General features: G+C 36.8%; 1 protein-coding gene across 1 annotated transcript in view; it reads left to right on the top strand.

Moving 5' to 3' along the window:
• Positions 1–27,418, top strand: part of CNTNAP2 (contactin associated protein 2) — a 1,014,330-nt gene that overhangs the window by 329,420 nt on the left and 657,492 nt on the right. Inside the window, exon 3 of the mRNA XM_059850210.1 lies at positions 16,754–16,947. Within this exon, the coding sequence (XP_059706193.1) occupies positions 16,754–16,947 (194 nt within the window). The remainder of the gene's footprint in view (positions 1–16,753; positions 16,948–27,418) is intronic.

Raw genomic sequence — 27,418 nt, forward strand, 5'->3', positions numbered from 1 at the left:
TATCTTGTTCCCTTACAACTAGTCCCTCCATGAGGCTGGAGTCACAATGACAGGGTTTGCTGGGGAAATCTACAGGCTTATCCAATTTTATGGATGATTGCAACACTTTCAGACTCTCAGACTCGTCTACAAAGGCAAGGAAGTTTAAAAGAACAGGGGAAGTTGATGGCAAATAAGAAAAAAGACAGGAGAGACCTCAAAAAATGAATTGAATTAACCTATGGACATACATCCAGAGTTTATTGAAAAATAAGAATTGGGATTATGAAGTAAAATGTACAAACAAATTCCTAAAATAGCAGAGATAAAAAAATGACGAAATAATTATTTGATTTGACAAGAGCTTTGAGTGTTATTAGAATCATTAAGCCATAACATTTCTAGTCACCTGAAAAGAGCTGTCCCCTTTTCTTTCCATCTTCTATTCCCTGAAAAGATAAGTTTTTCCTCATTTTAAGACCTTTGTCAATGACAAGTTTTTCTTTTTCTTGTTTAGAAGGTTGCCATGTTTTTTAGCTAGTGCATAACAGCAAAAATAGATTGTCTCCATAGTCTAACATGCCTCATGAAACACAGCTGAATGCTTAGCTATAAAAGTGCCTACAACTATTTCAGAGACTTACCATATATCACATTACAGGCAAGTAAATTGAAGGCTGTAATCATGGCTTTTATCTTGCAAATTTGCCCTGAGAACTTTAAAGAGGTCTAAATATTACAGCTAAGGAACAGGATGCTGTTGATCAGAGTAATAAAAAGCATTGTGATATTTCAGCCTTCTGTCAAGGTCCTAGAATGTATATATATAAATTAATTTAATTATGTACTTTATTATCTATAACAGTTTAAAATGGACTGGTTTATTTACAAATTTTTCAATTCATTATAGACATTATTTTTTCATAACACCGGGAGCTCATTGTTAGTATTTTTTAGAAAGCCTTTGCCCAGCAGAGGTGGTATTCTGCTTTCTCCTTGTGTATCAGAAAAATGCTGTTAAATCAATCTTATAATACAGAAATCCACAAAACCCATAATAGTGTCCTAAAAGATGCTGAGAGCATAATTTAAAATATAATGGTTATACTGGAAATATAATAGAGGCTGCTTTAACGGATGATTTTAAGTTATCAACAGTACCAGAGAAAGAAAATATTTTTGAATGCACTGAATGTGGGGTCTATAAAAGACTTAATTCAAACAATTATGCCCAGGTTTAGTTTTGGTGTTGATTAATAGTAGTAGTATTAGTAAATATTGACAGAGTTTTAAGTGATTGGTATACACAACGTTCTGACAAAATTATATTTAAAATATGCTCACACTTCCTACTCCACACAAAGGAAAACTAAAGATTTTAAAGATGAAAAAATTCTAAGTGTTCTGACAAATTAGATAGGAATGAGATAAACTGTAGACAATTATATGAAATTTGAAAGAGGAGAAAAGATAGATTTGCAAATGTATATTAGAAAACAGAGCCCCTAAATTTCATTTATTTTCCAGGCAAGTCTAGTACAGAAATCCTTTTGTGTTCTCCATGTTAATGGAGACAGTGTCAGTCTCTTTTCTTTATAATTTACATGGAAAACATAAGGTAGGAATAACATGCATTCAGATCTGCTCAAACAAAGCTACATTGATATGCAGTGGCTACAGAGCTAATTCAGAAAACTGCTCTCAACAAATTAAGACACTCTTTAAAGTGTAGCTGTCACAGCACTGTCTGCTTCAAATTGAAAGGATACGTTGCACTGCAGATAGTGCTAGTGAAGGAAGATTATGTAAAAAACAGGATCATTTGTGTTTGTTCCTAAAGGGACCCTCAGGCCAGAGAGTTCGTAAATGTCTTTCCTGGATTTTATTAAGCTAATGTACCATGTCTGCATTTGATTTCTTTTTATTCCCAGAGGTATTATATTGTTCTTTTTAACTATGTTTTCTTGAAAGTATATAATGTGCTTCTACAATATAGAGTTGAGCATCTGAGCATCAAATTTCCTTTGGCAGATAGATAAAGCTGTAAAACAAAGTTCACCAATTTATCTGATAATTCCTTTGAAAGAGCTCATGCCAAATAGAAGAGGTAAACTCCAAATGATAAAGCTCACCTTTTATAACAATTATCTCCTGATAAAAAGAAGGATTTTTTTCATGAATTTTTTTTGGTCTTTGTTGATGATTTGACACAGTCCATTAAAACCCCCAGAACTGCCCAGTAATTCAGTTAAATAGCAAAATGAAGTTTGGACATGGGTGGGGATGGGGAAGGTGTGTAAAGACACTTGTACTTGGTAGATACATAAAACAAAATCCCTTCTCTGGATGAGGAGCTCAAGGACTTCCACTTCCTCACAAAGCTTGTTCCCGTGGAAAGGACTCTTTCACAAGTGAGAAGATTTTAGCAGCTCATTTGCATTTGATGCTGGGTGGTAATTTAATTTCACCAAAAAGGAAATGTTTAATCTCTTGCAATACTGGTACCTTCTGGGTCACAGCCATTTCCATGACCTCAAATTACATCAACAGTTATTCATGGCTAATGGAAGTGACATCACATCATAAAGATACAGATCACCAAGAAACGTTTTAAAAGGTTTCATCACATTAAAAAGCTGATGGCTGTGGCAGAAGCATTGTTAAGTTTGTGACAGTGTGCAGGGATCACCAGCCTGATTAAAAAATGTGTAGTAAAAAATGCTGTGTTTTTGGAATTCTGAAATGTACATGGCGATTTTGCAGATGCTCAATTCCTGAGGATTGTCACTTCAGAAACTCAACTTTAGTGTTGAAAGAACTTGTCACTGCAGATCTGGCATGATAGAGTGCAACACAATATGTTCTGACTTGCATGTAATCCTTCAGCAGATGAGTGTAGCTCTGGGGATGTTGACATGACACAAGCTACTGTTTTAGATCATTTTCCATGGTGTGTGGCAATGCTAGCCTTAAACATGATTTTGTCAGGCAAAGTTGTACAAAGCAGGAGAAAACTGGTGGCAACTAAAACTATTTCAGTTACAGGGGATGCAAGGAGTTTTATAATAAGAGCTAGGAATGTTAAAATGTAGGCTGGATCCAAACATGCATTGTGCCAGGAAAGATATAACTGAGAACTTCAAGTCTACAAAGATGGGTAGAAACTTCAAGTCTACAAAGATGGGTAGATCCTGAAGAATGTTGTGTCCAGAATACTTCACATTATTTTGCTGATTAGGAATCCAGCATGTATTTTCTTTTCTTCCATATCCTTGATGAAGACTATTAAATCACAGTTATCTTGGCTTTCAGATTTTTAAATGAGTTTGTAAACCCCACACTTGATCTTGCATGTTGCTGATCTCACTGTCTGCTCCCACAAGGTGCATTTGTGTCTCCTCTAAGGTCATTGTGCAGATACTGGCACTACTCAATACAACGAGCTGCAAGAACAATATTCAGAATTTTAGACCTTGTAGCAGAATATTGATAAAGATAGCAAAATGGTGTTCCATGTGTTATAGGGCAAGCTGAACCAGCTCTTATTTTCATGAGTATTTTTGCACTTATGCAAGAAAATGACAGCCAAAGGAAGATGACATATTTTCTAGTCCCATTTGGGACATGATGGGACATTTTCTAGTCCCATCACTGACTTCATTATTTACCTTTTGGTAAATGTTTTGTGATAAACTTTGCTTTTAATATACTAGAATTTTTCTTCTTCAAATCCATAACTTCCTTTACAAGACAAGAGTTTGAAAGCCAATTTTCCACTTTTCTGCTCTTTCTGTGCTCATTTCTACTTCTTCTTTGAGAATGATTTAAAGAAATTCACTGTATGTTTCTCAGTCTCCAGGAGCTCATGGGGGTTTTTGCATATTTTCAGGGGTTTTATGAGGCAACTCTATTACTTCTCAAAAGTACCCATTCAGAAAAAAAGTGAAGATTGTTGACCATGAGATATCAGGCAGGAAAATATGAAAATTGAAGAAGTCCACTTCTATAGCAGTAAGATTTCCCAACATCAAAAATTTTAAAGAAATCTAATATAAAGTGATATAATGACTAAGCAGAGGTCAAACTCATATGGAAAATCAATGCATTATCCTGATGTAGATAATAGTTACTAGTAATGATTATGCAATACAGAGAAAATTTTTTTAAAAGTAAAATAAAAAAGCAAGAGTGCAAAATCGTGAGAATTTATTACTGACTTGTTTTCTAAAGCAGAAATATTACCTAGCTTGGCAAATTTACCAACAGAATTTCAGGAAAGATTCAAGCCCCTGTAGATTACAGGTTCTTATTTAAGGGGAATAGGAAAGCTTTTAGGGTAGGGCCCTTCCTTTATGATCTTAATAATGTGAAATACCTTAGCCTGTGTAAGACTGTTGGATCATGCAATATTTCCTTATCTCATCTCTTTTCAGAGCTGAACAAGGCCTGGTCATTCAGTCTCTTCTTACAGGGTGAATGCTCTACTTCCCTCCCTTTTTGGTCTCCTCCACTGCATTTAGGGAAGCACAGGAAAATAGTGACCCCCCCACTTTAAAGGGAAAGTGGTGTCTGGGGTTGGAAAACAAAAACTGCAAAACTGGGAGACATCCGGAGGAGAAAAACAGAGCAAAGAGATAACTCTGGAGTGATGCACAGAAACACACACAGCCTGGGAAAGTAGAGCTGCGCCTGTCATTGAGACATTGTGTGCCAGGGTCCAAGAAGTAATGGGTGAGGGGTGAGATTTTGTCAGGAATGTATTACAACCCACAAACTTAGGATGAGAAAGTGTGTGCCATATTCTTTGAAAGAATTGAGAACATCTCCAGATTGGGTACCTTCATTCTCATGCAAAACTTTAATCTCTGACACCTGCTGGAAGGGCGGCACAGTGGGACGCAGCCAACCCAGTTTTCTGGAGAGTGTCAGGAATAACTTCAGGATATAGTATACATTTTGATAGATCAAATTAGTATATGTTACAGACATACATGGTTTTACTGGAGTAGCATTTGTGACAAATTTACTTTGTAAAATCAATGACAAATAAATCTTCTGTTCTCCAAATGATACTTTACTTCTAAGTAATAAGAAAAAAGAAATTCATTGTAGTAACAAAAAAATAAAAGACAAAAATAGTTCCAGTGTCTTCATAAGCACTGGCTAGATCTTGTAAATGACTCTGATTTTTTGATGCTTAATTATCATTGCCAAATCAGAAGCTAAATATTGGGATAGGATGTTTTTAAACCCACAATTAATAGCACATATTTTTTCTTTTTCATTCTTTTCAAAAACCTGTATTTAAATCTAAATTCTAACCATAATAGATAGAATTATCATACCTTGCTTTCTCTTCTTAAGCCATATGGTTTTGCCTGTTTAACATTTTTATAGCACAATAATCACAGGATTCAATTTTTACAGAACTAGTGATTTACCTACTTTAGTGCTTTAGAAGCTTTTACTGCAGAGTTATTTCCTTATTACCATAAGGAAAATTCCTCTGTCTTCAGTAGGAATCATACCCATGTAACTGGAAGCAGAGAAACACTAGCTGTCTGTGATAAGTGCCTTTCTTCAATATAAAAGTGAATCAGGAGAGCATGGAAAAGCCATCATACAGTTGCATGGATGTTCCTGGACAATTTAGCTTAAGCTGAAGTACTCTTTCCTTGTCCAGGCTCAGCAGATGGAAATTTTCTTGAAGACTGTTAGTAAGACTTGCTTGTTTCAGGAAAAAACATGAGCTTTATTCAAGAAGAGAATGAAGGTCTGTAAGGTCAGAGCAGCAAGCTCTGTGGGGATGGAACCCTGGGTTGTGCATTTATGGTAAAGTAGGAGATATTACTAAGATATTACTACTTTAGCAATGTAGTATTCCTCAGAAAGTTTCAGACTGCTGTTTATTTTCTCAGTTGTCTTTGTGAGGCGAATAATGTGTTACAACAGCTTGCACACACACAAGCTAAAGTTATTTTTGTCCTCAATTAGGTCTTTTCTTGCCTGGCCATTGCTTCCACCAAGCTAGATGATTTCTATCTTGAATACTCTTTTTGTTGCTGTGGCTTTTTCTTCATCTGTCTACTGCTGCTCAGTACCAACAGAAATTTTTTAGGTCCAATCTGCAGTCTAGCTGTTTGAGATGGTGGGATTTTTTTTTTTTCTTTTGTTGGGGGAGTGGGAATATTCAGTTAGTCCAGACATGAAAAAGTTCCTTTTTCTTCTCAGCAGTGTTGAGTTACTTGACTGACAGTGTTGAAAAAAATGCATTCGGAACAAGTATTTTAATCTGTAGCCTGAAGAGCTTAAATGAAGAGTGCGGAAGCTGCAGAGAGATTAATTTCTGCCTAGGGAGCCATGTCTTCCTAAGAGTGTTAGAGGGCTAACGGAGGCAGGGGTAGAAGTGAGGATGATTCAGAACACCTGAAGTTAGATCCTGCTTTGAATCCTCCCCCAGACTATGTATGTTGACCCCTCCTACTGTAAAGCCAACATTTCCATATTCTCGTCCCTTCTGTGGGTTAAAATTTTAAAAAGAAGGGTTGGAGTGTGCATTTGGGGCTCTTAATTTATTATAGTGTAATTTTTGAAATGTGCTGCTGAATGAACTTTGAGTTCTCATTAATTTATATTGAATAAAAATCCTAGCAGAATTTCTTACCCTGATTAGTGTCTAAAATGTATCAGATTAGTTAATCCCATGACAGTAAATTAGCATTTGATGCCACTGATAAGAGCACTGATACTTTTATTAGTGTTATAACTTTTTTTCCTGGCTCCCCCCCCCCCCCCCCCCCCCCCCGTGTAGTCTCACATGATTATAATAATTTTTGTAAACAGTGCTATGTTTTGGCTTCAAGGAGTATAAACTCATTAGGGAATCCTCATTGTTTATTAGTTGTTTACCATAGACTTCAGGCAAATTGCTGCCCTAAAAAGTTGAATTCTACTGTAGTATAGTTCTATCTTGAAATGAACATATTATTTTGCAAATTAAAATAAAGAAGAAAATTGTTCCTCTGATGTTGTTGCAACTCTGCATATGATATCAATAAATGTTTTGCCATTAGCAAAATAAAAGGCATAATATGAGCTTTCATCACCAAAATTGGTGCAGTACAGAGTAATTTTTAAAAATAGAATGTATTCTCATAACGGAGAGAAAGGATAAGGATCTTGGCTACTGCTTGCAATAGATGCGTTAAAAAAAAATATAAATATCTTTTAACTTTGCTAAAACAGAAAATGCCACAAACGCCTTGAATCATCTGTATATTAGATTTCAAAATTCATCTCTCAACATTTCACAATTCTGTTCTCCTGCTTGCTGAAAGAAAGGCAGAAGAATTAAATACATGTACTAGGACAGATTGAGCAGCAGTGGTAGCTTATATTCATGCATGGCACTGGTGCTATTCGAGCTCCTGTGATATCTTGAGCAAGGTATGATTTGCAGAAGCACTGGGAAACAGTGTTAAGCAATGAGGCAGATAGGGATGAGTCCTGTCCTTTTCTCAGGATTAGGTCAATACCACATTGACACAAATAAGAGGGTAGTCTATCTCCCTTTAACTGTTAATTTTCTAGGCAATTTGCATGTGGAAAAGGCTCACAAAACTATTTCTTGCTATACAGAAAATTTCAGTTACAATAGCTGATTTAACTTTTCACTTTCAATAATTTTGTTCCTCTTTATGAAAATTCATTAGTTACACTTATAATTTTTTGTGGAAAATTATCAAAATGTAAAGTGATTTTGCCACTCAAGAAGGAAAGAATATTTCAGACTGCTTTATTTATAATTTTGATCTTTGAGAAACCACCACCATTTGGGTTGAGACCAGCTTCTCATAAATTCCTGTAAAATGGGAATTCAGGTTTTAAATTTTGAACAGATGGAAAAGTGTACAGAGGAAAATCAGGTTTAGTCCAGATAAGAAACACTAGGGAAGAGTCTTCAGCCTGAATATATTCCTGAATGGATTTTTCCTTGCCAATCTCAAAAGAAGAACCTTATAAAAACCAAGCAAACTAAAAATCCCAAACCACAGCAACAGCACTATGAAAAACAAACTGGTAGAAATGTGGACAAAGTAGCAGAGGAATAAGTGCACAGTCTTCAGATTCTGTAGCAGCCCAGGAGCTGAGCCCAAGTGGGTGTTGCAAACATCAGTAGCAGCCAGCAAAGTTTGACTGTTGACAATCATTAAGGGAGCTGGACTTCAGAACTACTTCATTTAATTTCTGGAGCCAGGTAGGTTTTTTCTTCTGCTTGCTGAGCTGACTCTTTAAGAGCCTGAAAGAGCTGGAGGGAGTGCACCATGAGCAGGGCATTTCAAGGGAGATGTCAGAGACAGACCAGGAGAATGCAGATAAAAAAAGCATAGATAGAAAACAGACAGTGAGCAGAATGAAGTAATCATGTGGCTTCTACATGTTCACAGAGAACATTTCACTAGTGTTGTTTGCACATCACAGGAACACTGGTATTTACTGAAGCAGAAATAAGTTATACTAATGGCAGAACCTATATTGCCTATAGGATCTCACACAGCAAGTATCTGTAAGACTGGAGGTTCAGCTTTTATTTTTTATGGCTGAAGACTTGTCACAGAACAAGATATGTAAGCCAAAATTACACCATATAATAATTTTTCACACACAATCATTTGAGGGAAAATGTTAATCAAGACAAGCTAGAACACCATTGTATAACTTTCAGTAATTCAGCTTTGGTTTCCATCAATTTGTGGGCTCAACTAATAGGAACATGAGATAACTTAGGTTACTAAAGTGTTTAGGCATCTCATTGAAATGCCATCAGGTGCTGAATACCTTAATTCTTCTTTCTCTGGCATCTCCACTAAGGAAGGATCACAGCAGATGTAAGAAACTGCCATAATGAGCTTGTATTTCTATTTTAAAATGATGTAAATGTTATTCAATCAAAGTCAGTAAAACCTTGCTATTTGGCCATGATTAAAATCTTGGATACTAATCTATTAATCAGGGCTCAATAGCTCAGCACAGACACTGCAGAGGTAGTATTTGTTCCCCATTAACCATACACTTGCTAGTTCTTGCCGGGGATATGACCTGAGTTGTCAGGAAAAGCCCAGTGCTGCAGTGCATAAGAATAGAATGAGAGATTTGTGTCATGGTACTTGCAAAGGTGATGTGAGGAAAAGGAGATCTCTCTGCTCTCTATCTCATCTTTTGTATGCCACTCTGGTTATTTTGTATGCAAGGGATTTGTATGGCGGGGTGCAGCGATCCATTGCCTTGCCTCAACTTTCTGCCCAAAAAAACAAGAAAACACCTCATGGAGAAGAAGCTGCTTGATGCCTTGAATACAGATGATGTGCACAGAATATTTATATCTCGTCCCAGTTTTGTTTAAGATTCCATTAGGATGCAGTTGTGAATGAGCTTTTTTGCATATGTAATTAGAAAGCAGAACAGATGGGAAAGGCATAGTTTAAAGTGATGTGTTCATTAAAGTAACCAAAGCTGCAAAGTGTTTGTTCCCCAACAGTGAATTCAGGATATGAGACTCCTTAGGTTTCTGACTTTTTTTCCCCCAACTTTGAGTCTGACAACTGTGAATGACAACAACGAGATCTCTTTTGCATCAATTTTTTGTAAGATATCACCACTGTTCCTTAGGGCAGATTGACTGTTCATTCCCTCATATGTGGTGTGTGCTCAGTTAAGATATACTAGGAAGCAGTGGGTATTAAGAAGCAGACACTACATCAAGGGATTTATTTTAATTGCATTTACTGTAAGAAAGATCTATTGGGATTTAAAAAATAATATACTGATTTTAATGTTCTTTTAAAAAAGATCTATGTGGACTGTATCCTGATAACTACTGTTATCCCTTGGGTTATTTCTACTTTTAACTTTCGTGTTTTTAAATGAAAATGAAATATTTTAAAGAAATATAATTAGGGGATTTTTTTTACATATACGGACCCTGTCTACTTTTTTACTAGAAGGCAAGTCTTCTAAGATTAGTCTAACATTGTTCAAAAAATATCTGCTACAGTGAATAAGGGCTGATCCTTACTCTCCTCCATGAAAATAGAATAAAAATAGTTGTTTTACATAGTCTAAAAAATGAAAACCATACCCCCTTTATAGGCTTGCATCTTTCAGTTGCTAATAAGGAAGGCTAATTTGAGGAATGAATATTGGATTTTTCCTTTCTTTTACCCCTGCAAAATGAGTCCTATTAGATGTATTTTATACTAAACTTAAAGATTCAGAGCTTACTGTCTCCTAATTTTTTCCGCCCTTCTAGAAAGCTGTTTTAACTCATGGAGAAGTAGGTCAAAGGTTGGATGTCATTTGCCAGTTTCTTGTAAATATGGTTTGATTTGGGGTAAATTCTAATAGTGAATTCTAGAGAAGATATCTAGTTGTCATTTTTGTTCTCTTCTTCTCTCATGCTGCTACTTTCTCAGTATTTTTTTATCTTCTAAATATCAACTTTTGCTTCTCTTGAAGCTGAATGTTCATTATTTGCCCATCATTGGTGTTTTGCATGGTCTTGTCTGCAAATACATCGCTGCTGTTATGTGCTAAAAAGAAGAGCTTTTCAAAAATGCAAAAGAAAATCCCTACCCTGAAGATAGGGAATGGATTATAAATCCAAATTTAGCTAGAACAGCAGACGGATACAAGAAATAAACAAATGCATGCTGTTTACGATAAGGAAATAAATGTTTGTCAATGCCAGTATCAGGAAAAAGATTGTTTCAATTAGAAGTGAAGCCCTGTAAGAGGCCTGAAGTGTCTCTGTTGGAGGACTCTACCAGGTACATGGTAAATGTGACCCTCCCTCAAAGCAGCTTGAAATGCAAAGTCTGTAATCATCCAAGATTTCTGTATAAGCATAACATTTCCCAGTGTGACTAGACACACTGTAGTGTTCCAGGACTGAAAAGGACCCTAAAGATCATGTCATTTCAATGCCTTCTACCAAACCAGAAAGCCCTCTTCAACCTGGCCTTGGACACTGCCAGGAATGGGGCATCCACAGCCTCTTGGGGTAACTTGTTGCAGTGTCTCACCAGTCTCACAGTAAAGATTTTTTTCCTAATGTCTAACATAAATCTGATCTCTCTCAGTTTGAAGCCATTCCCCCTTGTCCTGTCACTACACACCCTTAGGAAAAAGTCTCTCTCCATCTTTCTTGTAGGCTCCCTTCAGGAGCTGGAAGACTACAATTAGTTCACCCCAAAGCCTTTTCTCATCAAGGCTGAACAATCCCAACTTTCTCAGCCTGTCTTTATGGGAGATGTGCTCCAGCCCTTAGGGTGTCTTGTGGACTTATTCCAATAGTTCCTCATCCTTCCTTTGTCGGGGGCCTCACAGCTGGAAGCGTTTTATTTTCTCTGTGCAATGTCTTTATCTACACTGTATTATAAAATGGACAGAGGAAGACAAGGCAAAAATGAAAACCTTCATTGATGTCCTGCTTAACTACAGCAGTGACAAAGAGTGCAGGTAGATTTATGCCATTTAGAAGTTTGGGTCTCTTGTCTTGTTTTGTAGGTACTGTAGAAAATGGCTGCCCATATTTTCTCTGAAGTTCAGTAAATGAATGATCTCGGTATTTCAAAGATTTCTTTTTTGTCTTGATTTATCTTTTATGTAGCAGAATGACAAGCAATGTCTTGGAAAATAGCAAGGTGTCAAATGGTATTGATTTCATGCTATGGCAGTGACCTAGAAAGTGCTATTTCTCATTGAAAGATTATGTTGTGGTTTTCCCATGAAAATAAGATGATTCAAGCTGTAGGAATGTTTCAGGCTACATAATTATTAAAAAAGGCATATTTTTTCCTTGCTGAAAGGCTATGACTAGATAAAATAATCCCCTGAATTGTAACTACCACAAAACCTACAACTTACATCTATAATTTGCTTTCTAATTAAATTTCTGAGTAAGGATCCCCTTCTTTTTTTATTCATGTCATTGAAACTTTTTTATTACTGATATGAAAAGAGTAAAACACTAGACTTGCTTCAGTACTGGCATTTTTAATTTTGTTTTTTGAAGTAGAGAGTGATGAACAAGTGAGACTAAAACAAGAATGGATTCTTCCTGTGCACATTAATGTTTCCAGTTTTCATCATGAATGAAAATGAAAGTCCCAAATTTTCAGAAGAATGATTTCTAAGTGAAACAGAACAGATTTTCAAAAATCATTAGTGTCCTCCATCTTATAGATCTGTAAACTCAGTATCCTATGACAGCTCAGATCAAAATATAAAATCTGTGAGCCCACCCCAGATTTTCTGTTTGCTGACAACTCATTGTCGGGCATGATAAGAAAGTAAGGCTAACTCATCATGTTGGCTGTCTTTGTGTGCACTAAATGGGAGGGAACTCACTCCCCAGCTTTGAATACGGAGCTGAATTGTATAACTAATTAAAAGGAAGAATTATACAATAAAAAAATAGGCCCACGTTAAATTATTTATACTCCTTGAAATATATTGTGCATGTGTCATTCAGAAATAAACTCTGTTTTTCATGCTGCTTTCTGTTCGACAGATTAAATTTGTGGAATAAAATCCAATAAAAACAGGAAACTTGTTGGAATAATTTAAAAAAATTAAACCTTTGAACTTCAACTTCATTAGTAATGAAGCTAAGACTGTTCATTAGCAATCATTTTTATTTGGTGCAAAATAATTAACAATTTCCACTTTTACAAGGTCTTAGCATTCTGAATATAGTTTTATGTCTTCTGCATAAGACACGTCATGTCTTTGTTTCAGTAGTTTGGTCAGTCTGCAGTAGGAGCAGATCAAGTGACTTGTTTGGAAAATAAAGCTTTATGAAATCTTTCATAGCTGCCCTTTACCAGCAGCGTGCTCTGGCTGGCTCTGCTGATTAAACTTATAGGCTTTTATGCACAGGAATGTTTCTTGGATGCTCAAAGATTTTGGGCCACATGCTCTGTGGCTTTACTGTTGCTGAACTTGGAGTTCCCTGTTGACAAAAGTTCATGTATAGTCATTCTTGCTCAAGTTTAAATGAGTTGCCCCATGTGTGGCGGAGAGTGATATGTGGTACAAACCAGAGTATCTCATAATTCACTTGGTTCAGATCACTGGGTCAATTATTTTGACTGCTGATTGTGCAAATATGTTTAATCACATTAAATTATGGTGCAGCATAAAAATAAAAATAGCAAGCAGATATTTTTTGCAATCAAATTCATTGCACCATTATTGCCCAAAAGCTCCATAAATGCTCCTTACCTTTTTAAGGAAAGTAAATTGCATTATATGCATGCGTTTAGTATCTTTAAAACAATTTACTAGTTCTAATCTCCTTCTAATTTGTAAATCTATTGATTTTATAGTATATTCCACTATTTGTTGTTAAAAGACAGTGCATGAAATAAAGGGAGCATTGTAGGAAAAAACATTTATTCAGTGCCTATTTTCCTGCCATAATAAAAAGTACAAATAATAAATGTAACAAAATTAATGATATAGCCAATAACTATAAAAAATGAACACTTTACACCAAGGTGTGAATAACTCTGAATAGCAGTTATTCAGCAATTTTAATACACCACTCCAATTTCAGTATGACGTAACATTCCCTGTAATCTACTAAAAGTCTGTTATTTTGCCCCTTCCCTAAAGATAATTCATTACTCTTTCATAATTTACTGGCCACAAAGTTCTGTTTATTTCAAAAATAATGCCATATTGTGGAAATCAGGTTTGATTTCCAAATTCCTCACTCTTTCAAAAAGGTAAAATATTCCATTATCAGTAACTCTTCTATTCCCAATCTAGTATCAAACCAAATTCTGAATTCTGATGAAAAAGCAGGGTTTAATGCAGCAAAATATTTAATGATATGAAGAACTGTGAGCATGTGTACATTTATAGGGATGTGAGATTTTCATACCTACTTAGATTGAATGGAGATACAAATGTTCTTAAATTCTTCCAGCGAATTCAGGGTGTTTTCAAGATTTCACAGTGGGGAAATTTGTATGTAATCCAACATTTTCATGACTTATTTATATCATGTACCTGAAAAGAAATATTTTGAAGGAGAAAAAGGATCCTCAAACCACTAAAGGTTACATGTATCAGCAACAAAATGAACAAAGTAGTCATCTTCCCCAAATTGCACAGCTTGATGAATCAAAGTGGAAGAGGACAAATTTAATTGATGCTCACAGGCTGCTTCTGATGACTGGCTGATGGCTGCCCTGCCTGCTCAGAGTGACCACCATTCCTTTGCCATGCTAATCTGCTCAGCAGCACATTCAGCTGTAACACAGCATGTTTATCCTTCATCCTTTCAACTGCTTATTTCTTTGCTTCCTTGCAAAAGCCAGAAGGCAAATCTGAAACTGAGATATAGGATAATATAGTTTGCTTCTCTTTGCAGCATTGACTAAAAGTCTTGTCTCTTGCTTGGGAGAAATGGTTATAGGGCAGTCTGTCTTGCAAAACTATTGTTTCCATCTCATGGCCTAGATGTGACTATTGTGTCACATCTCTTTAACTTTTCTTAAGAATGACATAAAAAATGCTTTCTAACTCTTCTTACATAAAAAACAACTGAGGAAAGGAATGCTAGCACTTCATTTTTACAACTTTTCAAAGGATTTGTAGGTGAAGAGACTCTTTGAAACCTACTTGAAATTTACGATGACTGTTTATCAATTACAGAAGGCCAAAGTCTTGTCTAAGTAATATGAATGTACTAAATAAAGAAACTATTTCTTGTTATGCTTTAAAGTCTTTTCCTTTAAATGTGCTAAGCAAAATCTCCTGTTTTAATGTAAATCTCCTGCATTATGGTAAAAACCTTAATGTCTATTTTAACCTTCATAGCATTGTAGTATGTCACACAGTTTCAACAATTGCAATAATGAAGGAAATTTTAATGATTGACTGTTAAACATTACCTTTCATAAAAATTTTTTAAATACTCACATTTGAACCTTTTTTTTGTTTTTGGAGCCACAAAAGGGTTTTTTTACAAAGATGTCTTTTGTACAGTGCTAACTTTTTTATCTTTTGCATGCCATCAATCAATATGTCCGTTTAATGAGGACATTAGGATAGGGAGAGTAGACATCATCTCTCCTATTACAGCAAGTATGTGGAGCTAACTCTTCCAATCTCCATGCACAGTAGTTATGAAGAAGCTGCATTCTGTTTTGAATCAGTCTCTGCAAAACTACATATAGCTTGAATTTGGAAATTTGAGAATGTTTTTCCTGCAAGTGCTTTTCAGAAAGAGTGGGTTTTGGGGCTTATTTGTTTTAAATAGTATTTAACTATTCCCTACAGCTAAAGTATCCTGTTTATTTTCCTGGATAGAGGAGGGAGAAAACACCTGAGGTAAATCTTGAGAATTTAACAAATTAGTTGACATTGGTGTGGTGCTACACTTTTAATTACAATGAGGGGCAACCACATAAGGCATCATCCTGTTAATATGATGACATTAAAATGGCCAATGACCTGCAGACGTTGTCACCTGTAGCAGCTGAAGGAGTTTTAGGGTTGTCTAAGACTGAGGCAATGCTGCCGCCTAATGATGGGAGTATATAAGATGCAGTATAGCAATGTTGCTTGTTTGGAAAGCAGGCAAGGCTTGTGACATCAATTGAAGACAATAAGTGAAATTAAAAGCAATAAAAATTGGCCCATGGACTAGACTACATGATTTGATGGTGTGCCAAGACATTTATCTTGTTCAAAGCTAAAAGCAAAATAAAACCCCTGTAAATCACATCAAGTCTGTAAACACTTTGTTTTCTGTGTATTAATGTCTGTTATGATTATAAAGAGAATGATTCTCCACTTTTTCCCTATTTTGATAGATGAGTTTTTTTATTTCATGCATTTCCTAATGCTTACCGTTATAATTGCTATATCATTATAATATCTATCTGAGAAATTTTATTGTTCTCTGAAGAATCCTAATACAGATTTCCCCTAAATATTTTTATTTCAGAATAAGAAATTGCATTAATGCCTCAATACTACATTGATCTATGCATCACTGGCCTTCTTTATTTAGAAGAGTTTAATGTAGTCTAGTGGCTGAGGAGAATATTAATGGTATTACCGTCAAGTTAATTCATAGACCCATAAAGAGCAATAACACTTGTGTAAGGCATCTGCCAATGTAATCTGTGACAGCTTGTAGAACCAGAAGATCAAAACTGAATCTAGCCCTGCAGTACCTGTTCCTTTCTCAATTCTTCTGGTAGATCTTTCAGTTTTTGCTCTGTAGTGAAACATAGAAAAGCAGGAAACTTGCTCTTATTTCCTCACTTTTTATCTGTATTACCTTTTCAACTTGAAATGCTATTAAAAAGGCATTGAAAATCAAAAAAAAATGTATTGATTTCCTCTGGCAAAGGAATTCACGGAAAATTGGTCAACCCTTGAAAAATTATAATTTGGCAAAAAGTAACAAACTGTATTATAAAGGCATTGATTGGTTAGCAGGCATCCCATAGAATCATTATAATTATATAAAAATTTTGATTAGGGCAATTGATTTAATTGCCTGTGCTAAAGTTTGTTCTGTTTTTTTTTTTTTTTTTTATGGCAACTCATATTTCTTTTGTAGGTTTTCAAATATTTTTGATATTCTATTCCTCTCAGCTGGGCTGGCTTCCAACAGTCAGCATCTTCACAATGAGTTCCCATCAAAGCAACTGCCTGAAATCTAAATCTCCCTTCTGCTTCTTCACCACAGGTGCAGGAGGTTGGTCTCCATCAGACAGTGATCACTACCAATGGCTGCAGGTGGATTTTGGGAACAGGAAGCAGATCAGTGCTATTGCAACCCAAGGCAGGTACAGCAGCTCCGACTGGGTCACCCAATACCGGATGCTCTACAGTGATACAGGGAGAAACTGGAAACCATACCACCAAGATGGAAACATCTGGGTAAGTAATTGCTATGAAATTGAGGTGTGTGCTGTAATTATATTTCTTGTCAGTGGTTTTTTTTTGGAGTTCTATGACTTGGACAATGCTTCATTGTTTATATCAGGACAGAGCAGAACTTTGCTCAAAACACAGTTATTAAGAATGCAGCTGCTGTCAGAGGGGCTATCCCAGATTAGCAAACCTATTTTGGGATGACAGTGTTTAGCAGAATATGCAAATATTTTTGGTTGCTGGTATTGCTCAATGGGTCTCTTATGCTTTGCTTCCTCTTTCCTTTCAACCAATTTTGTGGAGTGAGATAAAATAGTGGTTTTGAAAATTCTTCAGTTAAAATTTGGGAAGGTAATTTCTTCTTGTGTATACGTGTGCTGGAGAGCAATTTTATTATGCATGTAGTGTTTTCCATACAGGTGCTACAGGGATGTGTTTGTTTTAGCTGGGATGGAGACCATTTTCTTCTCACTAGCTAATATGGGGATGTGTTTTGGATTATTGATAGGAAGAGCATTGCTAATTCAGAGATGTTTTCCTTACTGCTGAGCAGTGCTTTCACAGCCTGAAGGCCTTTTCTGCTGCTCACCCTTCTGCAGCAAGTAGGCTGTGGGTGTACGAGAAACTGTGAGGGGGGCACAGCCAGGACAGCTGACTCCAGCTGACCACTGGGATATCCCTTACCACAAGGAATCATGCTCAGCATGCAATTCTGGGGGAAGGAGAGGACAAGGGCATATTCAGAGTGATGACATTTGTTGTCCCAAGTCACTGTTACCTGGGATGGAGTCCTGTTTTCCTTGGGATGGGCAGACAGCTGCCTGCCCATGGGAAGGGGTGGATGAGTTCATTTATGATTTTGCTTGAGTGTGGCTTTTGCCTTACCTATGAAACTGGCTGTATTTCAGCCTGTGAATTTTCTCACTTTTTCTGTTCTGTCCCTTGTGCCACCATGGGGGAGGGAGTGAACAGCTGTGTGGTGCTTAGCTGTTGGCTGGGGTTAAACCATGACAATGGGTATTTATGCTATAAGCATTTTAGGAAAAAGCATATAATTTGTCTTTGTTTTTACATTTTTTTCATGGATAAACTGCTAATTTCATTCTTGCTGAAAACACTAGCCTTCCATTTTGCTGACAAAAAAATGATAACCATTATTTAACATGCCTATACTCAGAGCATTTCTTTCAGATGGCATTCTTTCTCAAAAGTATACTTTGAAAGCAGAAAAGCGTTATTATTGTTTCTGAAACCAAATTGGGTGATTAGTTATTATGTCAAACCAGACAAGATTTAATACAGTGATATTTTAGATTCACGTTTTTGCCAGGTGCTTCTTTTATTAAGGTCTGTTATTAAAAATGAATGTCAAATACAGAGCATAAGGTGAATGATTTTTATCTACATAAGGGAAACTCAGTTAGTATGTGAAGAGTGTAGAAACAGTCTTTTTTTATTACAGTATTGATTTATTGAAAAAATCTCTTCCATGTGCCAGAAAGGATTCTGAAAGAGAGAGATTTTAAAGCTGGGGAGGTAGCCAACCTTGAAGAGAAAAATATTGGATTTTGTTTAGATTCCTTAGAACTTGGATATGAATATGATTCATCAGGGTAGAGGACAACTTATGCTTGATGAATATAAAAGATTCTCTTTTAAGGCCACTTACTGTAAACACTAAATGCTATAAATATTTTTGTATTCCTCCTCTAAATGTATAAAAGCTTCTCCAACCACTACTGTTGAAATCACCAAGAATGGGAGAGAGCTTTGCAGCTGGCTGAGTGAATAATATATAAAGCAGAATAGTTAGGCTGAGGAAAAATATGTTCTTAATAACTTTTGGTGGTGCCTAGTTTGGTTGATTTAGTCACAGCTGTGATTGCTTGTTTTCAAAGCAGACCAGTTTTCCAAGTGAGGGCTTTATAGCAAGTTTTTATTCTTACACTGTCACTTAATACAAAAATATTGATAGCTTCTTCATGCAAGAGCATTTCCTTTTTCTCTTTATTAGCACTTATGCATGCTTGGTGGACTCAGGGGAATACTACTGGTCTGTTATTGACCACTGACATCACTTGCAAAAGAGTGTGATGTGCCACGCAGGTCTGCTGCTTTTATTTGGAATGCTGTCTTTGGATATGTGTTAGCAAGCTGGTTGCTGCAGTACTGCTATTGTTCATGTCCTAAATTTTTTATCCAATATTAGAAAAGCAGATTAAAAAATAAATGCTACCTTATCCCTGCTTTCTTTTAAGAAAGAGTAAAAGTGGGCTGTTACCAAAAAAAGAACAAGACCGCAGTTCTTGACTCTAATTCTAGTTTGCCTGAAATAGTATTGCTTTGGTGGTTAAATGGAACAGCTCAGCTTTGGTTTTATCTTAGAAACACTATTTGTTAGTTATTAATGAATATTCATCTTAATATGTTCTGAAAACAGGGGAGGTGTCTGAGCATGGAGAAATTTCTGTGGTCCTATTTGTAGTGGTAGTGTTACAAGGAGACAGACTACCCTGATGTGAAAACAGAATGGTGCAGGTTTTCCATCCAATCTTCCACCTAGTGTCAATTTGTACAGGAAATTAAAAGCAGTGGTAGCTGTTAGGACCAGACTAGACTACATAAGCCAAGTATCTATCATAGGCACTTTAAACTCTTAAAATCAGATTCTTCCTGACTGAAATGACTTTGGTGTTCTTAAAAATCTCATGATTCTGGTGCTCTTAAAAATCTTTTTAGCAAGTATTTATTCTTTACCTTTGTATTTTTATCTTTTAAAAGATTTATCCACAGGAGGAATATGTTATGCAGCCTTTGTTTAAAAGCCTTCTTCCATCTTCCCTATGCCAGAATGTCACTGTTTTCTGACAACAGTAAATTTGAAATTAAATGCAAAAGCAAATTAAAAGAGGAAAAGGGAAGTGCAAAGTTCAACAATATTTAAGACTAATGTAATTATGATATCAATTGACACAGAGGATGAGATGTGAGAAACAAAGGGAAATAAAGCTAAATAGATGAATTGGAGAGAAAGAAAAGGAGAAATAATTTGCAATAGAGATCTAGTCAGGAACAAACCATTATAATCTGCATAAAAGGCTGAAGTGAACTCTTCTGTATGTGTTAGTCAGGGAGGAAAAGGAGTTCCATAATTACCTCCTAAGTAGGAGAGAAATCAAAAGACTCTCAGGAAGTCTGTGATGGGGAAAGTGCTTTCAAGGTGAATTTAGAGTAAGCTTCCCAGTTCTGTGAAATAGATTTTGTGACCCCACCCCTCCTGGGCTTTTGGTTATTTTCAATTTTCATGAATTTTAATAAGATGAGTGAATGTGGCCTCTTTCCATAAAATGCCTAGCAACTAGAGAATTTTGATCACCTCTCCTACCTTCACTCTTGTAGTCTGAGATTCTAATTTTGATAGGTCATGAGGTTTCCTTTTATATGTCAATCCACTGGGGTGTTTCATGTACACAAAAAACCCTCCGCTTTGTTTTGGTGCAGATGCTGATTTTAGTTTCTGTATCAATGCTATTTGCCTAATGAACATGTACCAGACATGATTCTACACATAATACTGTTTCTATTTGCTAACTCAGCTATAGATGATATAAATATATCACGTTAAGCATAATGCAAATATGCCCTATAGGTATAAGACATCTTCTGAAACATGGAGACTCAGATTTTATGCATCAGTGGCAGAGGCTCAGCATGTCTAACATTAAAATTTTTCCTAAAGGAAATTGGAAGATCCTTGCTAGAATTGAAGAGATCTTAAGAAGTATTGTCTTCTAAAATTTGATTACTCTAGTAGAACTTGATACCAGCTCTCAGCCATCTCATCATTTTATTCTTGGTGGTACCAAAGGCACAGAATCAGAGAATAAGCTGAGTTGGAAGGGACCCACAAGAGTCAGAGAGTCCAACTCCTGGTCCTGCACAGCAGAATCCCCAAGAGCCACACCATGTGCCCAAGAATAATGTCCAAACGCTTCTTGAGCTCTGTGAGGGCTGGTGCTGTGACCTCTCCCCTGGGCAGCCTGTTCCAGTGCCTGACCACCCTTTTCTAATATCTAGCCTAAATCTACCCTGACATAACTTCAGTCTGTTCCCTGGGGTCCTGTCACTGGTCACCACAGAGCAGAGATCAGCATCTGCCCCCTCTTCCCCTCACAAGAAAGTTGTAGACTGCAGTGAGGTCACCCCTCAGTCTTTTCTGTGCTAAACAGACCGAGTGACCTCAGCCACTCCTCACAACTCTTCCCCTCAAGGCCCTTCACCACCTTAGTTCCTCTCCTTTGGACACTCTCTAGCACCTTCATATCTTTCTTGTATTGTGGCACCCAGAACTGCTCCCAGCCCTTGAGGTGAGGCCTCCCCAGAGCAGAGCAGGACAATCTCTTCCCTTGCCCAGCTGGTGATGCTGTGCCTGATGTTCCCAGGACACACCTGGCCCTCCTGGCTGCCAGGGCACTGCTGGCTCACATTCCACTTGCCATCGACCAGGACCCTCAGGTCCCTTTCTCTAGTGCTGTTTTCTGGCATTTCATTGCCCAATCTGTCCATGCATCCCAGGTTGTTCCATCCCAGGTGCAAAATCCAGCACTTTCCTCTGGTAAACTTCATATTGTTGATAATTACCCAACCCTCCAATTTGTCCAAGTCTCTCCCAGCAGGACCTCTCTGCCTTCTTTGGAGTCAACAGCTCCTCTCAGTTTTGTATCATCTGTGAACTCGCTTAGTGTCCCTTCTAGTCCTGTGTCCATGTCATCTATGAGGATTCTGGAGAGCACAGGGCCAAGGATGGAGCCCTGCAGAACTCCACTAGTGACAGGTCACGAGTCTGAAGTCACTCCATCCATTGAAACCCTTTATGCCCAACTCATAAGCCAGTGGCTCACCTATCACATAATGTGTTTATCCAGCTGTGGACTGCACATTTTGGCCAGAGGGATACCAGAAAGTGTAAAAGGTTTTACAAAAATCCAAAAATATTTTGGTAATATGAATTAAAAAAAAAAAGAAAAAAGGGAAAGGTAGAGTGTAGACTCTCTGCACAAGACCTCCAAACTATATTCTGTACCTGATTCTTATCTTCAGCCTCGGTGGACACCAGTGGAGCTGCAAAGATGTAAATGAAGGCAGATTTTGCTTTATTACAGAAAATTTAGATGTTGACAAAGTGGCTGCTACTACAATTAAAAGCAGTTACGAATTTCTGATATTGTTTTTCTTTCAGTTTTAATTAAACTAAGAGTGTGTTATGCATAACATCTGCTTTGGTATTATTTTTATTGTTGAAAAGATATTGAGTGAGTACATAGTTTTCACTATGAATAATGATTTTTGAAAAGGAATTTAATTTATGTACTTACGTACTGGCTTTAAACTTTTTTTTTTTAAATTTTAATGTTTCTGAGTCTCTTCTCTGTTTTAGGTAAAATAGGCAGGAATCCACTGAGTTAACTGTAAAATGAACTTTGCATTTCTTTGGGAAATGAGGAATAAACTACTGTTTAGCAATATATTCTCTTCATTTGCATGAAGAGAATTTACATGGTTCCCCTTGGTATTGAGGGAAGTTGCTACAGCGCAGTGGATTTAGCTTTTACTAGAAAACAAGCTCTCAGCATTTCAGAATATTTTGCTACAGGATTGAGCCAAAAGTGATTGTGAAAGAAGCTCAAGTGAGTTAGATAATTAACTTTTTCAAGCTGTGCAAGACTTCAGATGTTTGATACTCTTGGGTGCCTTTGGAAATACCAACCATCAGACAGGCCTAAAGTAACATTTAATGACTAGATAGATATAGGGAAATCATATGCAGCTCTACCTAGCTGAAATTATGTGGGAGCCATCTGCTCAGACTTTCTGTTCATACTGACATGCATTTTCTGGTGAAATTATTCCAAGAAAAAGTTGCAAGACTTATCCCATTCCCAAGTCCCTTCCACCTGCTCCACAGAGCAACATTTTCAGCTAACAGGGGACTTAGTGCATGCATCTTAGTGTACAATGATTTGTGTATAGCAACTACAATTGAAGAGGAATAAATTCTAGCATCCACCCACTATGTTAGGACGTGAGAGAATTATTTGCTGTGTGAAATCTGTCACTACTTTTTCCCTTGAGAGGCAACTTGCATCCATGACCTCCAGCTGAATATTAATGAAGGATGATATGAGACAGTTCTTGAGTTTGATATTTAATGCTGTTTTCCTTTTTTGTCTTTACTTCATAAGATCCTAACTGGCAACTTACATCATAGGAACATTTACTGGGTAAATGGGCTTATAGGTCTGGAAGTTTTGTCCTTTTTTCAAGTAATTCTATTGAATTACATTACAATGTCATGTAAACTAAATTGGTTTAATAAAATACTTTTTTATCTTTATGGGAACACTTAGAAAATATCAAATGTGATTAGAATGGTCTGTGACCTGCCATTTGTTGTTTCTGGGCTGTTACTAGAATATCAGATACTGTGCACACCTATTTAAACATGACAAAGTGGTTTGATATATTAATCAGTGCAAAAGTTTTAGCTTGTGTTTATAAGTCTCTTGGAAATGTTGCTTTCTACGTAATGACTCCCTGACTAATCCTATCTGGAAGGATTTTGAATGGTATCTGGCTGTCTCATTAGCAATGCCTCGATGTTACCAGTGTCATAATCATTGGCTTTTAATTCTCTGCATAATTTATTACTAGAAATCTAGAAATGCCTTGTTTTCCTCATTTTTTTTTAACTTCCTTTTCATGGTGGGGGTAGCAAGGGGGAAGAAAATTTTCATTTTTCTCCTGGAATTTCCTGCGTGACTTGTTTATTTCATCGTGCCTTACCCTGCCTGGATGCTATGCCTCTGAGGACCTGTCTCCCATAATTTTATCTCATAAAGATTGCTCCATTCAACAGCCAATATCACCTTTATGGGTGTATTGAGAGAATGAAGAGTCATAACTCCCACCCAAGTCATTTTGTCTCAACACTTAGTGGACATTGCTGACCTATACATCGAGGGCCTCTGGCTGAAAGGGTATGGACACAGAAAAATATTTCTTTTGCTGTAGTGAACCTAGGTTCTCTTATAGATCTAATGTAATAGTCTCCACTATTATGTCAAATAAATATGATAAAGTTTTGATAGGACACCTTTAGAAATTCAGGCAGTTGCTGAAATGGAATTTTTAGAAACCCTGAAGAAAAGAAAGTTGCAGATAAGCATCAGTGCTATCCGGAGGAAGCCTGTTTCCTAATCTACTCTTCTCCATGTGAAATCTGTTAAGAGAAACTGTGAAGATTTTTAAATGCATTTAGAGAAACATACTTGGGGTTATCTGAAATATCATGGCAAAATATATCTATGCCAAATGCTGTCACAGCCACAGACTGTATTTGTATTAAAATGTCACAAGATCTGATGGCCTTTTAAATGTTGGAATACTAAGATTAACACCAAACTGGGCTAAACAGTAATGCTAGTTTAAACTACTGACTTTTTGGAAAAAAAAAAAAAATATATATAGACACTTATGTGTCTCTAACTAATAAGGTATTTATGTATGAAGCTATATCCTGCCTAGAAGACCTTCTAAGCCTATTTTTGCTTAGAATCCTTGAAATCATATTTTTTGCAGGAAGAACTTTAATATTATTTTTAGCAGAAACATAGGGTTGTGAGTTTGCTTATAACTTTAAATAACATCTTTAAATGGAAAATAAGCTGGCATTTGGAAATTGATTGATCAGATTGAAAGTTATCATTATTTTCAATCTAAGGTGCTATTTCTGTTGTTGAAAGAAAGCTTAACACAACTACAGATCTATCTCCAGAGGCATAAGTGGAATAATTTTTAGTCACTCACAGAGTATGCCAGGGAAAGAGAAGACAAAATACCGCCTGGTGTGGTGGCAGACAGCATCCCAGCCCTCCCCTGATTCTGTACAAGGCATTAAAAAAATTGGGATAACATATGAGTATGCAGTGTAATCTGATAGAACATTTCCATTCTAAAGGATTATTTTCTAATCTGTTGTTTTTAGCCTGAGGACTACTTGTCTGTTTATGTTAAACCATCCAATTTTAAACACAGACATCTAAAGGCAGGCACCTAATTCCAGTTTTTAGCTCTCAGATGCCTTGGTTTTCAAATGCCTAAGAGTGTCATCATCTCACAATGAATACAATGCACAGGTCCCTAAGCCAGCCCAAAAGACTACATGGTGTACTTAATCAGCTCAGCTATGAAAATAGTCATAGTCATGGCTCCATGGCATCATATCTAGGCTAGCGTATCTTTGTTGAGTGCATCAAAAGTCTCTTAAAAATCCTAGCATAGTTATCTAGGTCACCTTTAATCCCCTCCAGGAAGCCTGAACACATGCTTAGATGATAAAATCAGAGGTGAATTTTCAAAGATTGTACATTTTTACAGGTTCTCTCTAGAAGCACTTTTGAATGTCTAGATTAAGTCTACTGAATATGACCAAATAAAATGGACTGTAGTGATTTCCTTGTGGCTTGTTACCTCTCTTTTGTTTGGCTACAGTTTATGAATATATCAATTTATGAGACTCATAGCAGAACGGAAGCATATGACCAAAAGTTTGCTTTAGGGCACTTTTATTGATAGATACTGATTTTTAATTTTATGTCATATATTGGATAAAAAGGTCATACTAGGGTAGTGTAGCTAATGTCTCATTTGATAAAAGTATGGCTAGAAATAGGAATTCCAGTGATCTCCACAGATGTAAAAAAACCTCCAAGCAAGTAATGATAAATGTATCTGATTTGCTTTAAGTTAAATTAGAAAATGTAGACCTACAAAGCATGAGTCTAGCTTTTTACTTAGTCATTATATTTTGTTATGCTAAGACTTCTGCAGTGTATTTGCCTTGCATAATAGAATAATGTGTTCAGGGTGCTGCACCTGGGTCAGAACAACCCCTGCTATTAACACAGGCTGGGGGATGCACAGATGGAGAGCTGCCCTGGGGAGAAGGACCTGGGGGTGCTGCTGGATGAGAGGCTGGACATGACCCAGCCATGAGCACTCACAGCCCAGAGAGACAAACGTGTCCTGGGCTGCCTCCAAAGCAGCGTGGCCAGAAGGGTGAGGGAGGGGATTCTGCCCCTCTGCTCCTCTCTGGTGAGACCCCACCTGCAGTGCTGCATCCCAGCACAGGAAGGACATGGAACTGTTGGAGTGAGTCCAGAGGAGGACACCAAAGTGGTTAAGAGGATGGAACACATCTTTTTTGGGAAAGATCAAAATATTTGAGTTTGTTTAGTCTGGAAAAGAAAAAGCTTCAGGGTGACCTAATTGCAGCCTTTCAGTGCCTGAAAGGAGCCAACAAGAAAGATGGAGAGGGACCTTTTACAGGAGCATGCAGTGACAGAATAAGGGGCAATGACCTTAAATGGAAAGAGAGTAGGTTAAGATCCAATATTAGGGAAAATATTCTTTACTGTAAGGGAGGTGAGGGACTTGAACAGGTTGCCCAGAGAAAACATGCCCCATCCTTGGACCTCATTAAGGCCAGGTTGGATGGAGCTCTGAGCAACCTGGTCTAGTGGAAGGTTCACAGCAGGGGAGATGGAACTAGATGACATTTAAGGTCCCTTCTAACCCAAACCATTCTGATTCTTTGAATACACTTCTATATACAGCTGTAAAAAATCTGATCTGTCAAGAACTTCCTTAGTTTCTTCCTAGTTTTTCCCCCATGAAGCTCAAGAAGAAGTTGCCCAAATAGGGTTTGAGGGAGCTGAACCAAGCAACATGCTGAAGTCCTGTACAGCCTTTTGATTCTGGATGATGGCTGAGATTTTTCCAAAGAGCTAACTGTTGAAATGAAGAGACAAATCACCTCAAATGATATTCTGTGTTTGTTGCATATGGCCTTTATTTATCTTTTTAATTTACAGCTAGTTTCAGTTTCTGTGGTGAGATGCACCATAGAATATCCCTAAATGTTAGGAAACTTCAGATATTAGTTCTAAATTCAAGGCGAACCCCATTGGTAGCACCAATAGTTTTCATTTTCTTTTTTTTATACTGCATATGACAGGTGATTTCAGTTCTGATCCATGAAACGCTCCCATGCCCAACTTCAAATGTTGAAAGCAAAATAATGAAACTAAATGTTTAAAATTAAGTTGGCATGGTCAGAGAGCATATCCAAGTGTGTTGGCATAAAATTTACAAAAAAAGGAGTAATGGCCTGACTGAAATTCTTTGTGCATTATCATATGACATAATAAAAACCTTAATTAAATGTTAGGCAGGTGTAAAACAAGAAATGTTATCAGCTCTTCTTTGCTTGGCCTTGGCAAAAATGAAACTGCACAAAGCTGTGGTGCTTCAGTCTGGTGCTTATTTGATGTATTTTTAAAAAGGTTTTTGGTTCTTCCTTAATTAATTATTTTCCTTTTTAATTAATCAATAATTAATTAAACGTAAAGGTACTCCT

Source organism: Haemorhous mexicanus, chromosome 1, assembly GCF_027477595.1.
Source record: "Haemorhous mexicanus isolate bHaeMex1 chromosome 1, bHaeMex1.pri, whole genome shotgun sequence".
Taxonomy (NCBI): Eukaryota; Metazoa; Chordata; class Aves; order Passeriformes; family Fringillidae; genus Haemorhous; species Haemorhous mexicanus.